Source organism: Serinus canaria, chromosome 4, assembly GCF_022539315.1.
Source record: "Serinus canaria isolate serCan28SL12 chromosome 4, serCan2020, whole genome shotgun sequence".
Lineage (NCBI taxonomy): Eukaryota > Metazoa > Chordata > Aves > Passeriformes > Fringillidae > Serinus > Serinus canaria.
The window spans coordinates 66,002,946-66,018,295 of NC_066317.1; the positions used below are offsets into that span (position 1 = coordinate 66,002,946).

At 49.3% G+C, this 15,350-nt stretch overlaps 1 protein-coding gene across 2 annotated transcripts in view; it reads left to right on the forward strand.

Annotated features, from left to right (window-relative positions):
* LOC108963368 (uncharacterized) overlaps positions 1-7,467 on the forward strand; it is a 25,277-nt gene extending 17,810 nt beyond the window's left edge. Inside the window, exons 4-10 of one of the 2 annotated variants that reach the window (XM_018923556.3) lie at positions 852-944; positions 2,900-3,065; positions 3,856-3,951; positions 4,237-4,374; positions 5,448-5,577; positions 6,604-6,765; positions 7,188-7,467. In XM_018923556.3, coding sequence (XP_018779101.1) covers positions 852-944; positions 2,900-3,065; positions 3,856-3,951; positions 4,237-4,374; positions 5,448-5,577; positions 6,604-6,745 — 765 coding nt within the window. In that variant the 3' untranslated portion in view covers positions 6,746-6,765; positions 7,188-7,467. The remainder of the gene's footprint in view (positions 1-851; positions 945-2,899; positions 3,066-3,855; positions 3,952-4,236; positions 4,375-5,447; positions 5,578-6,603; positions 6,766-7,187) is intronic. The other variant, XM_030239610.2, reaches the window with a different exon arrangement.
* Positions 7,468-15,350: the final 7,883 nt, after the last annotated feature.

Below are 15,350 nucleotides of genomic sequence, written 5' to 3' on the forward strand. Positions count from 1 at the left end.
GGGACATGGCAGCTCCTGCCAGGGCTGGCCAAGCCACCCCTGTGTGGTGGATGTGTTTGTGCAACAGTGGAGATCACAGTGACACTGCAGTCAGAGCTCAGCTCCCCCAGCCCTTGCCTTGCATTGATGAGTTATCATTGATGAGTTATCATTGATGAGTTCCCATGTTTAATGCTGCAGCACAGAAACAGCTCTGGAGCCAGCCTGAAGGCTCATCTCAGCAGCTTTCCTGGCTCCAGCAGTGCATGCTGAGGGACAAAACACACAGACAGTGCTCTCTCCCTAAAATCCTCCCCCTGTCTCCCTAAATGTGCACTGCAAGGATTTCTGGTGGTAGGGCAGGTGTCACTGACTTTATACCCCCTGGCAGAGTTTTCCTCCACAGTTCCCCAATGGCTTTGCAGAATGAGTACTGACATTAGCCAGCTCTTTAAATATGTGACAAGCACACAGCAAATGTTCCTGAGATGGAAGATGGAAGCATGTGCTGATTTAACCTGAGTGACGCTGGACCTCAGCAGCTGATCAAAGAATTTCAGCAGCTGTGTGTTAGTGCTCTGCCTGAGGCCATTTGGGCACTCAGAGGAGGTTTGGGGAAGGCAGGAGGAAGGTGTTTGTTGAAAGGGAAACCCTGGGACAAGAAGAGCCTCACAAATCATTGCCAAAAGTGTGTAGGACCTTCCCAGCCACCCTGCTTGGGGCTCAGCAGAGCAAGGAATGGCCCTGTTGGGCTGGTCCCAGGTGGCCCAGAAGAGCAGCTCATCCTCTCCTGAGCCGTGAGGGACCATTTTGGGTTTGCAGGCTTGCCCCGAGGCTTAGTGCTGCCTTGTGTTTGCTCCTCTCCCTCCCAGCTGCCTCCGGCCCTGGACAAGTACAAGAGCATCTATCGCAAGGACTTCTGCTGGCACGACGATTATCACTCACCCATCCAGGCACACGTACCGGTACGGAGCTCCTTTCCCTGCCCTGGATGCCCAGCCCAGGCTGCCAGCTCCCCTCCCGGCCCAGCTGGGGACTGGCATGGTGCCAAAGGGCGGCAGGGGTGGCTGCCGTCCCCAGGGCTGTGACCCCAGGGCTGTGGTCCCCAGGCTGTCACCCACCAGCAGCTCCCATCACGCCCAGATGCCCTCGGCTTGTGCCCCCGTCCCTCCTGCGGGAAATCCCCCTGGCACCCTCCGGTAAAGCTGTTGGTGGGGAGTGATGCTAATTACACTCATTAAGTCAGGGCGCTAACGAGCGCTGGCTGAGCCGGTGCCGGAGCCTTGGGCTGCGCCTGTTCCCTGTGGGGCTGCTGGGAACCCATCCCTGAGCGCCTTGAGGAGGGGAATTGCCTTTGGGTTAGGGATGGAGATGGCTCATTGCCCTGACACGGGCTTGAGAGGACTTCTAGGAGAAGCTGTTTTTTTTTTTTTTTCTTCTTTTTTTTTCCTTTTTTTTTCTTTTTTCCCCTAATCTCCTGGCAGTGCGAGCGACCCCCTGAGCTATTTAATCTGATTTGCCTCGCTCCGCCTGCCCTGGTTTAATTGCTTGTGGCAGCCCGGTGGGGACAGCTGCGGTTTGCTCTGGGCCACTGCGGAGAGGTGGTGGGGGGCACCTTCGGCTGCTGGACTGCTTGGGGCTCGTACGCTCACCAGAGAGGGGGAAAAAAGTGGAGGCTGCGGAGGAAAAGGAGGGGACAACAGCAGGGAAATCATTGTGTGAGTGTGCCCACCGGGGCAGAGAGGCACTGCTGCCATCCCCGCCCGGGCAGCAGCCTGGGGAGCTCCTCTCCCTCTCCTCTCCCTCTCCCTCTCCTCTCCTCGGTGGCTGCTCTGTTTCCAGGAGCCCGGCTGGCACGGCAGGGTTTAACCCCTGCCTGCTGGAATGCGGTTCCCAAGCCCTGCATCTCCATTTCTTTTTTAAATTATTTTCATTTTCCTTTATGTATTTCATTTAAATTTTGTTTTTGGAAGGCTGCACACTTCCTGTGGAGGTGCTGGTGTAGCTTGGGAGATAAGGAGGAAGGAAGCTGTGTCTGATTCTCTTGGGTTGCAGCTCCCTTTGGTTCCTTGTTAATCCCAAGAGCTGCCAAAGAGAGCTGTCCCACTGGGTAGTGTGATGATGAGGTAGTCGGGAGGCCCAGGTTTCCCTCTTGGCCCTGATAGGATTTGTTCCTTTTTAAGAGGGTAAAACAACTGTGATGTTTTTATCTGTGAAATTTTGGGCACTAACCTACTCCCAAGGGGAAGGGGAACTCCTTGGCTTAAGGAAGAAAGCTCTGGCTGGTGAGCCATCCCCACCAGGGTCTCCTGGAGGCTCTTGTCCCTCTGGAGATACCTCAGGAGAAGCTCTGGCCATCCTCAGTGGGGGAAGCCCCCAGGGACAGGTAGTTCCTGTAGCTCTGCAGCCTCCACCTGTCAGCCTGGCAAATGAAAAACATTAGGAGATTGCCCTGGCAACCCTGGAGTTTGAGGGACAAACAGAAACCCACAGAGACCCAAAACAACAATAGACAAACCCTGTGAGGATGGTCCTTGCTGGCCCAGCAGCCTGGAGTTGCTCACAGGAGGTGAATCCCTTTCTGAGCCCCTAAGAAGCCTCTGGAGCTGCAGTGTGCAGCTGGAGAGGCTGGAGGCAGCAGCCACACCAGGATCCTCTTTAGCCTTTCCCTGACATGAACCCTGGAGCCATTCCTGCTTTTTTGGTTCCCTCCCACTGCCCAGCCAGGGCCCAGCAGAGTCCCAGGCTGTAAGATGGGCAGACAGAGGAAGCTGTGCTGGTTCCTGTACTCCAGTGAGAGCCCCAGAGCTGCTCTGTGGCCCCTGAATCCCCAGGGATGCTGACCCCACCCGAGCCCAGGCTTTGGCAGCTGCCCTCCCCAGTTCCTGCCTCTCCATTCACACAGGACTTTTTTCTGCAGGCACCTTCATACCCTCCTCTGGGAGACCTGCCCAAGTGCTACCTGCCAGAGTGCCAGCCCTCTGACCTGTGCCCAAGATGGGCAGGGAAACTGGAGATTCTGCACGAGCCCGTGCACGACCTGAGCTGCCTCTCGCCCCTTCCACCTCAGGCAGAGGAAACTGAGGGTGAGCCCTGATGCTGGCCCTGCTGGTGAACAGGCTGTGTCCAGCTGCCTGAGCCCCCCAGCCCCTGCTCTGTGCTGGCTGGACACACAGGGATGGATGGCTGCATCCTGATGGTGCTGGGCTAAGCTGGAGAGGGTTCACACATGGGCACGGCTCCTTCTCACCAGGAATATGCAGCTCCCAGGCCAGCCCAAAGCATGGGTGTAGGGAGCTGGGGTTATAGAAACATCTTGGTGCATGAAGAGCCACTTCTAGCCTGGGATTTATCTTCATAGCTCTGCTGGGATAGAGGGAGAGGCAGTCAACCCCACGTTGCAGAAGTGCAGGGAGGGAAAAGGGCTCTGGTTGGGTGTGAGGGGTTTGAGTGGTTCACAAAACCCTTCTGCTAAGGGTACCTGTCTGACAGCAAATGTGCTGGAAGCCAGCCCTCAGGCACACCATTGAACAGCTTGCTTGCATGGATTAAAATAGTCATGGAAGTCAGGAAAACAAAAGGAGTGGTCACCAGGCATCATTCTGACCTGCTCAGCCATCCCAAAGCAAAGATTTTTCTCTGAGATCCTGCTTGAGAGGCAAGAGGGTGTCCTTGCTCAGCAGTGCTCCAGAAGCAAACAGGAGACATGGCCAGGGATGTCCCCTCTGTTCCCTGAGCTGATCTCTCCCAGTGTGGGATGCCTGGATCCTTTCATGATCAGAGGGGAGCAAAGGCACAGCCATCTCCTGTAGCTTAAATTCACCCTGACAATGAGGTGAAGTGAGCCCTGGTGGGTTTTTTCTCTCCACTCAACAGGAGAGTCTGGACAAGCAGCTCAGTCAGATGTGTCTCCATATGGACTCCACTTACCTCCGAGGGCTGCAGAGATCTCCTTGCCAAGCCCATCTGAAGGTGTGTTATGCTAATGACAAAACTCCTGTGGGCTCTTCCCTTCCTGTTCTCCCCTGTGTATCCCAGCAGTGCAGGTTTTCTCCCCTTCTCACACAGACCTGCTGCTGAAGGTCTCCTTTTGGCAATGTGGAGGCAGTGGGTACCTTCCCCTTGCTCTGCACCAACATGAAGGGACTGGGTCTCCCCTGATTTTTGCCAGCTGGGACTCCAACTCACCCTATCCAAAGGGTAAGTGATTGATGGTGATTCCTGACTGATTCACCTTCTTCTCCTTCCATGTCTCAGGGGTGTTGGAGCCAAGGGAGCCACCACCCTCAAACACGATCACCTACCAGCAGTTTGCCCAGGATTTGTACAAGGAAGTGCTGTCCAATGCTGATAAATACAAAACCAAGAACCGGAGCTCGTGTATTTTATTGCAAGGTCAGTGGATGGATGGAGGGCTGTGGAAACTGCCCCATGTGAATAACTGGTGGCCTTCAGCCTGGTTTTATGCTTTTTAATATAATTCCAGAAGAGACTGAGGAGGGTGAAGGGAAAATGAGTGACACAAGAAGGGTTCACAGATTCCCCTGTGACCATCTGCCCATTGGTGGGGAGAAAGCAGGGCAGAGAAAAACAGTTGTCTTCTAGAAGAGGTTGGAGCGTTGTAAATGGTGTTTCTTTCATGCCAATTTCCCATGGACAGCCCATCCCATGGATCACACCTCAGTGTGGTGTCCCTGGAAATATTGTCATAAGACAGGAGCAGCTGCTGGGTTGCATTAACAATCTGACATGGCCATGCACGTGTGAGACACCTGTGACCTCAGCCTCAGTGAAAACAACAAAAATACTCTACTAATTACTCACTATATGAATGTGTCATTTTTAAAATGCCCAGAAAATCTCTCTACAATGGGTGGCACCTCTTTGTGTGTCCTCCCTGCATGTTTATCCCCACTTAGATCTGCTCGATCAGAAGGACACACACTGAGCTGCTCACACACAGATGAGACATCTCTGGAGACTCTGGTGGGAGGGAGATGGTGCCTCTTCAAACCAACTCCCACAGGGATTTTTGGGGAAGATATTATAGCAGATGTGATGGTCCTCAGTTAGGGGTTAAGTGAGCCATGAATCTCTTGTTTAGTCCCTGATGAGTAGCAGAATGAAAAAGAAAATAGTATGGGAAAATGTATACCAGGTGCCAAGTCAGTATCCAGACAGGAAGATCACAAGATGTCATTTCCAGGTCTGCCTTGTGTGGCTTCCCTCACACAGCTATAGAAAGTAAGGGCTGAATAATCTCATCTAGATGACCTTATCTACACCAGGGAAGCAATTCCTCCATTCTCCCTTGGTTAATCCCTTCATCGTGGTAACTCCAACAGGAGAGCTGGAAGCACAAACAGCCAGTGGAGCTCAGGGGAAGGGGGAGCACTCAGACTGTGCAGTGCAGGAGACAGAGATCCAAAAATAAAAGTCTTTAAATTATTTGGACTCTCTTTCACTAGACTGCTCTGACCTTGATTGGAAAAGTATCTACAAGCAGGATTTTGAGCCCCGGAGAGGAATCCATGCTGGCCTGTACACAGAGGAGATAAGGCCTTCTCCCATTTTCCCTGAGGATTTCCGCTTCAATGAGTAAGGGAGAGGTGGGATGGGAGGAGAGGATGGCTGCTGGGGCTGGGGGACAGGCTAGGAGTAGGTCAGGGAGGTTTTGGAGCTGCTTGGCATTGGAAGGTGTTTCTCAAGCAAATTTCTCTTTGTCCACATTATGCAATAAGCCCAAGGAAATTCCCTTGGGGACAAATCCACTCCCAAAGCCCGATCAGCCTTTTCTTGAAAAGTTTCGCCGTGGGGTTCATAAGAGTGGGGAGACAACTCCTGTGACAGCCTTGTCCCTGCAGAAAGAAGATCCCCATGGGGCTGGGGCAGGAGGCATGTCTCATCATTTCCATGCCCAGGCTTCCCCTGGGAAAGGGCTCTCTCAAATCAAACACAGGAGCTGTTTGCAACATGACTCATCTGCACACTATGAACCAAACAGGCATAAACTGCTCCTCATCTCTCATTTCTCACTGGAAAGGCAATTCCTCCCCGCTGCCTCATGCCCCCCACCTTCCCCAAACACACATATATTTCAGCTCTGCATTGCAGATTTTAATCTGCCATCCTGGAGTTGTATGTGGGCTGGAGACTGTGCCTGTGTAATGGTTGGTCCAGGTGGGAGATGGATCCTGGTGACAGCCATGTGTGTTGCAGCATCTGCCCTGTTCCTGATGGACACAGGCAGTTCCCCCTCTCTCCCATCCCACCTGAATGGGCTTTTGTTTGCTCCACACAGATTCCTGGCTGGGTGGCCGAAGACCTGAATGGGTCTTCTAAACTGATGCCAAAATTATCCCAGAGTAGGTGGTGTAGAGAAACCTCTCCCTGACACCTAAAAGTTTTTCCTCTTAAAGGGCGTCCTTGCAGTATTGAGGGATAAGCAAGATAAACAGCTAAGATGCCAAAAATAATGAGAACAAATAACTTATTTTACAGTGAAACCAACTATCCCCAGACCTGTTGGTGGGGGAGACAGGAGGGAAGGCAGGTCCCTTGTCCCAGTGCACGAAGCAGAGGGTGGAGGTGCTCTGCTCATGCCCTTCTCCATGTCCTTTGCAGGAGCCGCTGGGTGACTGAGTATGGAGACAGCTACAGCATCTTCCTGAAGAGGCTGGACTGGTCCTCTCCCATCTCTGGCCAGTGGCTGCCCTTCGGGAAGGATGCGCGATGGACGCCGCGATGGAAACTGGCCGGGAACTGAGTGCTACCAAGGTGGCTGTGGTGAGCACCAGCATCATCCATTTTGGCCCTCAGGGCTGGGATTTCAGGGGCTGAGGCAGTGGGGATCTGGTACAAACTACCATGAGAGCTGAGGGTTGGGCTGCTGGAATGTTCTGAGCAGCAGTATTTTGTCCCAGCTCAGTGCAGGAGGGTTGGGTGAGAGATGACCTTCAAAGGTCCCTTCCAACCAAAACCATTCTATGATTTCCTGGGCTCCTAGAAAGTGATTTTCCAACCAGATCTAGTTAGGAGAATGTTTTTCACTCTGAGGGTGGTCAGACACTCTCTGGAGACTGGAGAGGTGGGGGAGTGGCATGGAGATGTTCACTGGGTGACAGTACTGGCTCTGAGGAGCCTCCTCTGGGCTGGCCCTGTTGGACCAAGACACCTACATTATTGCACATTTTTCTGATTTCTTTTAGGATGTGTTACCTGTGTTGTTCTTTTAGGATGTGTACCTATGTTGATTACAGCTCTTTGGCCCTCCAAGCTGCCTGTGTGAAACTGCTCATCAGAGACCCTGAAAGCCTTGGAAACCTTGTCACTACCAACCCCACCACTGTGTCTGTCAGATGTGAAATGTTTGGCAAAGACTTCTTTAAGTGCAAGTTATGATTAAAATCTCCCACAAACCTCAGCTTTTATCATTGTCAGGATATGGTTTTTTTGAGGGGACAATGGAGGCTGCAGAGCTAAAATCACCCTGGCAGTTTCAATTTATGTACTTTAAAGAAAACTTGATGATAAAACTTTGACTGTCAGCAAGAAGTAATGTGTGTTAAACAGCATTGTTGGTGTTTATTTACTCTCTAAAACCTTGTCCATTTACAGGGAGGGAAATATCCCGTGTTATTCAGGGCAGCCGAGTACCAGCCTTGCAGAGCTCCTTCTCCTCCTTTACATTAACAACTTATTCCAGTTTTTGACCATCAGTTTCAGCTAATGCTGGGCAAACAGGAATTGAGTTTGCTGTGTCCTGTCGGGATTTTTGTTTCTGGAAGGCTCAAGGCTGCTCCCAGCCTGAAGATGGCAATGGAGAGCTGCTGAACCCAGAGCTGGGAAGAGCTGACAGCCCTGCTGTGCCTTTAGCGACCTGAATGGGTCTTCTAAACTGATGCCAAAATTATCCCAGAGTAGGTGGTGTAGAGAAACCTCTCCCTGACACCTAAAAGTTATTCCTTTTAAAGGGCATCCTTGCAGTATTGAGGGTTAAGCAAGATAAACAGCCAACATGTCAAAGATAATGAGAACAAATTGCTTACTTTGCAGTGAAATCAACTATCCCCAGACCTGTTGGTGACAGGACTTGTGTAGACACAGCAGCACACTGGTCCCTGCCCCAAGGAGTTCATCATCTAAATCTACAGGATTTGGCAGAATGGTGTCTGGCAGGGCCAAGCTCCAAGCAAAAGATACAGGGAAGTAGAATGGGCCAGTGTTTCTCAAAGCTGCCCTGGTGAGGGGCAGGGCTGACCACAGCTCATGCAGCATTTGGGATTCCCACTGCAGCTGAGTGTGGTGGACTGGTGGCAGTTTTGGAGGACAGAAAAAAATAAAATTACCTTAAACCTAAAAAACAGGGGGAAATACTTGCTTAGGTCAGAGAGGAGACAGAGTTTGACTTCTTTGAGGAAAATGAGACCAAGAGAATTGAGATGTTCTTAAGGGAAATGTGTGCTTTTACACCACTTAAAATTTACCCTGTGGCCTTACTGATAACTTTCTCTTATTAAAAAAGCATAATTTTCCTGTCTCCCCATGCTGGAGTTGGACTCCTCAAACTGATTTCCACTCTGCTCTGCTGTTTTGCTGCACTGATGGGGGCTGTGTCTAGATAAAGTTCTCAGAGCACACACACAAGGTAATACCACTAGGAAAAAGCATATTGCTAAATTTTAATCACAACCACACTGGAATAAAAATGGCTGGATAAGAACCTTGAGTTTGTGCTGTCAGGAGCACTAATGAGGATATTCAATCAGGCAGATGGATGCTGGGTTTGCTAAAGGGGTGCCAGGGAGAAGGAAGGAAGCTGCTGATGTTGGTGATAAATGTCCTTCCTGGTTTTTCTGGCAGTATCCTGGTTCAGGTGCTTCCCAGATTTGGAGACCAGGCTTAGAGATGCAGCTTTTGAAAGTTCAGCCCCCACAAAGGATCCAGCCTCTTGCATCCTCATCTCCTGCCACTCCTCTTCCCAAAATTTTCTTTCCAACCTTTGTTTCTCCAGCCCTCACTGCCTCTTCCAAATACAGGTCTGTGTGTCATGGCAGTGATTGCTGTAAGTGATTCCCCCATCCCAGCTCCCTGGGAATGGGAGCTGTGATGGTCCCAAGGCAGTTCAAACACACCAAAAGGCTCTCACACCTCCCCAGGAGTCACTGCTGCATGCAGGGGCCATTCAGGCTGTGTGCAAATACATCCAGGTGGCAGAAGGGAGCAGACACAGAATCAGGTTTTCAATTTTCATTTTCAAATTGCATCCAAGGCTTTTCAGAGCAGGATCCTGTTCATGGGAGTGACACAGGGTTAACACTGAAGAGCACTGGGGTCAAAAACAGGTGAGAAGATCTAGATAATACTGGCTTTACCTGAACACCATCCATTTCCAGTCCTTTTTCTGCAGCACCAAGATGACACCAGCCATGAGCTCAGCAGGGTTCCAAAAGGGATGCAATCAGGTTTTACAGAAGTAACAAAATCCGAGAGAAAACCCCTGAAACAACACAGAGAAACAAGCTGGGCATGGGTCAGGAAGTGGCTGGTGGAGATTAGGAGATGTTTTCAGGATCCTGCTGCCTCATTACTGCTATGGTTGAGGCATACTTCTTCAGAGTGTTTGGTGCTTCCCTGTGTCCAAAACAGAGGAACATCCCTGGATGGAGGCTGCTCTGGTCTGGGGAGAACTCACTGGAGCCATGAGAAGGTCAGTCAGAAACATGTTCCCTCTCAGGACATCAGCTGGTCCCATCATAAGAAGCACAACTCAGTGAATGTAAAATTTGCAGCTTTTCTCCCCAACTTCCAGCTTCAGAAAAAGCAGGTTTTTAGTAAGGCTGAAGTGATGCTTTCTACCTGAATGCCTTAGTGCCATCTCCTGGGTAGAAGGGGAAATTCTCATTTTGGAAGTGGAACTCAAGTCCCTTGGCTGTTCAGCCATTAGAATCCCCACTGGCATCAGGACCCCACACTCTGCCTGGTCCTGCTGAGCAGCAAATCATTGTCTTGCTTGGGATTCATAATGCAGATGTATGTTCAGGGAAAAGGATGCTCTGGGTTCTTCCCTCATCTTCATCATGAATTTTAAAGTAGCATTTTCCATCTTTAATTTTGTCTTTTCTATTTCCCAGCACGGAAGCACTGACTGAGCTCCAAATTTACTTCATGAGTCCTTTATGGAAAAATTAATTCAAAATTATCATGGGTTAATCCATTGATGACTTTCTCTACTTTGAATCTTTCTAGAACTCTCCACAAATGATCTCATTGTACATCAGAGGTGCAAAACATCCTTATTGAATGGCTAAATGAATTTCACAGTGCTGAAAGACAGGCTAAAATATGTCTGTGGTCATTCTGGCCACCACTACAGAGCATCCACTTCACCAAGGAATGACTGAACCCTCAGATGTGTTTGATGCTGCCTGCTCCTTGCATGGGAACAGGCAGGAATCCCACAGCAGCTCCCTTGGAGGAGCCTGCTTGGGAAGAACTGGTGATTTGTGTTGTAACAGGCACAAATTTCCAGAGGTAATTAGAGGATTAATTTAGCCCAGCAGAACAAAATATTGGTGGTTGGGGTTTCAGTGGCATGATGTGACATTTATAAAAGAGAAACACCTGCAGTAAATGCTTGGACACTTTCACTGCTCTGCAAACAGCACTGCCCAGGAATGCCACCACATCTGTGAAGGCTGCAAGGACACTCAAGGGCTGATCCTCAGCCCCATCCCTGAACAATCACCTTTTCCTCCTGTTTTGGACAAAACTCTTCCCATGGCTGCCACCCAACTGGCAATTGTGCAATAAATCCTTCAGCAAATGCTTCGTGGTAACAGAGAAGGAGTTAATGATGCAAATCCACACCTGCTGCAGCCAGGTCAGCCCTGCCCTTGGCTCAGCCACCCACCTGAGCAGAAATTATAAGCAAAGAATTTGCCAATTAACACGTTTTGCTAAATTGAATTTTGTCAAGAGAGGGTGCTCAAACAGCTCTTTTTGAGTGGTAGAGTTTTAATGGCACTTTCTTGGGCAAATGATGGGGTTCAAAAGAGATGGAGAGAAACAGAAGTGTGAAAGGTTTACTGTGATGGCTTGGCAGTCTACAACAAAACCAAGTGCCAGCCACTCCTCCCATTTTCTCTAAAGTCAGGTCTTTTGCTTTCCAACCAGACTCAGCTGGCCTCATGCCTGTTTCCACACTGTTTCTGTGCTGTTCCTTGGCAGCTCAGGTGCTGTTAGTGCTTGGGAACAGTCTGCTGGGCTTGAATTTGGGACACAACTTTCATAGAAGTTCATAAACCATTAAAAGCTCTTCACTGGCTTTATTTGAGCTTGCTTAGATGAAGATGGCTTCTTTGCTTTGGTTAAAAGCCACATGAATCATCCATAGCAAGTGAAGGGGGGTGTCTTGCTGGATGGGATGACTCCATTTATGGTGTACAGATCTGTCTGATGCTGCTGCAAGATAAAAGTGAGCTTACAGCTCTAAATGGCTGCAGCTATAAATGACTACATGATGATGACAAGTCCTCTGCATGCACCTGTGCTCAGCTCAGAGGTGGCCTCCAAGTGCTTTGCCTCAGCTCTCCTCCTTCTGGAAGGATCCACACTCCTGCAGTCAGGGCCTGAGGGAATGGCCTGAAGCTGTGTCAGGGGAGGTTTGTGTTGGATACCAGGAGAAGGTTCTTCCCCCAGAGGGTGGCTGGGCACTGACCAGGCTCCCCAGGGCAGTGGGCACAGCACCAGCCTGGCAGAGCTCAGGGGTGTTTGGACAATGCTCTGGGACACAGGGGGTGACTCTGGGGGATGGTGCTGAGCAGGGCCAGGGGCTGGGCTGGATGATCCTTGGGGGTCCCTTCCAACTCAGTTTATTCTGTGATTCTGTGGTCAGCTTGAAAGCTGCTTGAAGGATTTCCCTTCATCAAATATAAACTATGCTGGTAAAACTGTAAGAATTTTCCACTGATACTACTTTATTTTTGTTTTTAAACTACAAGCAACATATTCTGTAATATGTTTTGATTTTGCTCATATTTTTCAGTTCTCCTTCCATGAGTTCAAAACAAAATGTTTCAACCCAGGCTCATGCTGACTCACATATTTTAACTTTCCTCTTAATCTCCTTGGTCACTGGACCTTGAAAAAATTTGGGTTTTGGGTGGCCTGAGCCTTTCCTCTGCCTTGGAACTCAGTCTTGGACACATCTCAGGAGTTCTGGGATGATGTGGCCTTTGTAGACCTGGGCATTGCTGCTCTCCCTGTGAGCAGGGGTGATATCCAGCCAGGCCTACCCCCTTAGGAGGAGCCACTCTTACATGGAACTAAGCCTATATAGAATATTTCCCTTTTCTAAAAAGCAATTGTTTAGTGGAAACATGCTGTAATATTTGCAAATTCAGTTCTCATCCTTCCATGGAAACTTCCAACTGTGTGTGTTACTCAGCAGGAAAATGATATGCCAGAGAAATATGACAAATAAGTAGATTTTATTTCTCTGTGGGATGGATATCAAGGGAAAATATTCTCCTGGGTGATGTTTGATGGCTCCTGGGGGAGTTGCTGATAATGAGTTAATTAATTAAGCAGGTCAGCAGGGCAGACAGTCCCATCAGGAAGCTCCTGCTCTAACCAACATGTGAGGGTCATCCAGGCTGGGAGCTCCTCCTTCCTCTGCCAGCTGCTCCTGCTCTCCATCCCTGCTCCCACTGTGAGATTTCACTGGATTGATCCAAGGAATGTGTGCATGAAAGACATAAATAATGACCACAAGTGAAAACAAGAACTTCATTATTTTATTTCAATCACACCACCTCAAAAGCTGATACAGGTGTGATCAATGTGACACCTTTGCAATCACCTGCACCTTCCTCAATTCAGCTGTGACAGAAACCTGCCTTCCCTGGAGAGCCAGATCAGCTGTAGTGCCCTGCAGGTGACAGAGGAGCTCCCAAAGTCCCATTGCATCTCTCACTGTGGTGGTGCTGGGTTCACACACCCTGAAAACTGCATCCAAAGGCTGTTGCCTTCCCTGGAAAATTTTCCACTTATTTCAAGAGGCTCAGACTTTGTAAAAAAAATAAATAAGGAAAAAAATTAGAAGTAAATTTAATAAAAATCAGAGAGAGGAGACCCTTGATGTGACTCTTTGCAGTCCCACAGCTGCATTTCCCCATTGCCTCCCTGCACTGTTTCTGGCAGGGGTCACAGCTTCCTGCAATAAAATCAACAAACCCAACCTTGCTGCTACAAATACCAGCCTGCAGGTTTGAATTCTGCCTTAGCCTGGCTTTGCAAGGTGCTGGTGCTGAGTTAGGCTTGTTCACATGGTGCTGCTGCCCAGGCTGGTGCTGAGTGCCAGGTGTGAAGGGCAGTGAAGATGGCACAATAACAGAACCCCCCAAAATTGGGGCACTGGCTCCAAACAGAGCCCCAAACCTTTGCACACCTCACTGAGGCTTTTGGAGGAGTGTGAATCTTGAGAGGTGGGAAAATTTGCTTGAAGACTAGCAAAGAAATCAGGAAGTGGTGCAAAGCAGAAGAGCTGAGCAGCAGCTGATGTGCTTGGGGAATCAGGTGCCTGTGCCTGTCCACTGCTGCCTTGGAACTCAGCCAGTGCAGGGATAAGAGGTGATAGGTACCCAGTGCTGCTTTCTACCAGTTCCCTGCTTGCCTGATGCAAAATAAATGGGCTTTAAAATTCCAAATGGAGCTGTGCAAGCCAGATGGAGAAATGCCAGCTCTGATTCTCTGGTTTTTCATACAATTCTTTCTGATCCCAATTCTTTCTGTTGCAGGAAAAACATCCAAGCAACATTTCTGCAGTTCTTGGAGAACTCTAATATCTGACTCCAGCGCTGTCTGGAGGTCACCCTGGTGAGACAGGAATGCATTGGTGCTGTGGCTCTGTGGGACTGGAGCTGTCCAGGAGAAGGGAAGGAGTGCAGGGTGTGGGAACCAGCCCATCCTGGTCGGGAGTGAAGTGTGGGGTGTCAGGTGAGTGCAAGGCTGGGAAGTTCTGTGGTTTCAGGAGCAAGTTGCTCAAGGTTAAAAGAAGTGTGGGAATAGTCTTTGAACTGAATCAGGCCTTTCCCTTGAACTTTGAATCAGGCCTTTCCCTTTCACTGGCACATTTCTAGCTTTTGAAAAGGAATATTGAAAAACAGAGGAACTGGAGGAAAGACAATACTTGGGTTTTTAGAAAACTGAAACACTTTTTCCATTCATTCTTGGCCTATTTTGGTTATCCACCTTTTTCAGGGCACAATCAGCTGTCCCTTTACACATAATCCTGGTTAACCATCCTGCTAGCACAGCTGGGATTATCAACATAATCCTAACCATGCTAGCAGGGGGTGTTTGGTGAAACCCACATGAATTTTCAAATAGTTTTGGGGCCAAATCATTTTTTCAACCTGAATGAAAACTGCATCGAAGGGGAACCACTCTTCCCCAAAATTTCACCTCTGGGAAGGAAGGGAAAAGCTCCTGAGTGTGAACCCCAAACTCCCAGGCCTGCAGCTGGTAGGGAAAGACAGATGGATGGGTTTGGGATGCTCCTGGGCATGGGACTGGCACGACAGGACAGAAATCTGTGAGGCTGGAGATGAAACTCTCCATGAGTCACTCAGCTCTGCAATGCAGGTGCTTTCCTGCCACTCTTTCCTCACTGTTTTGACCACTCTTCTGGGGATGACCAATGTCTGAGTCAGCCCTCATAAAGCTGCTCCTGGATTCACATTTTCCACGCTTGCTGCACATCCTGGAATAGATGTTTTCCTATTCAAACACTGCTTGTTGGGGTGTTTTCTCCTCAAAGAAGGCAGCAACCCACTCCTTCATTTGTTGATCACTCAAAACTTTGACCAATATGTATAATAAATAATCTTGTCTGGGGAATAGCACTGAAAGCTGATTTTTGGGGGGTTCTTTTGTTTTGTGTTGAGTTTTTATTATCTTTATTTATTGTATTGTTTCCACATTAAACCAGACTATGGAGAATGGGTTAGAAAGGAATCCTGAAGGCACTTCTATGATGCTAAATCAGGGCCAGGGAAATCAGCTGAAGCACTGGAACAGGGTGGTCCATGTAACTGAATTTGTGCTTAGCCCACGACTCAGCAAGACAAAGCTGCTGTAGAGGATTAGTGACAATTGGTGTGGATGAAAGCCAGATCTGGCTGCCCAGCCTTGTGGCCAGGGTTGGGTTTGAGCATTTTTTTGTTTTGCACAGTGTGGGTGTTCCTCTGTGTGTGTGTGTGTGTGTACCTGTGTGTGTCCCAGCCTGATTTCAGGCACAGCTCTGTGTTTGCAGTAGGAGCAGCTCATGCACCCTACATGCCAGAAATGCAACATCCCAACTCCTAATC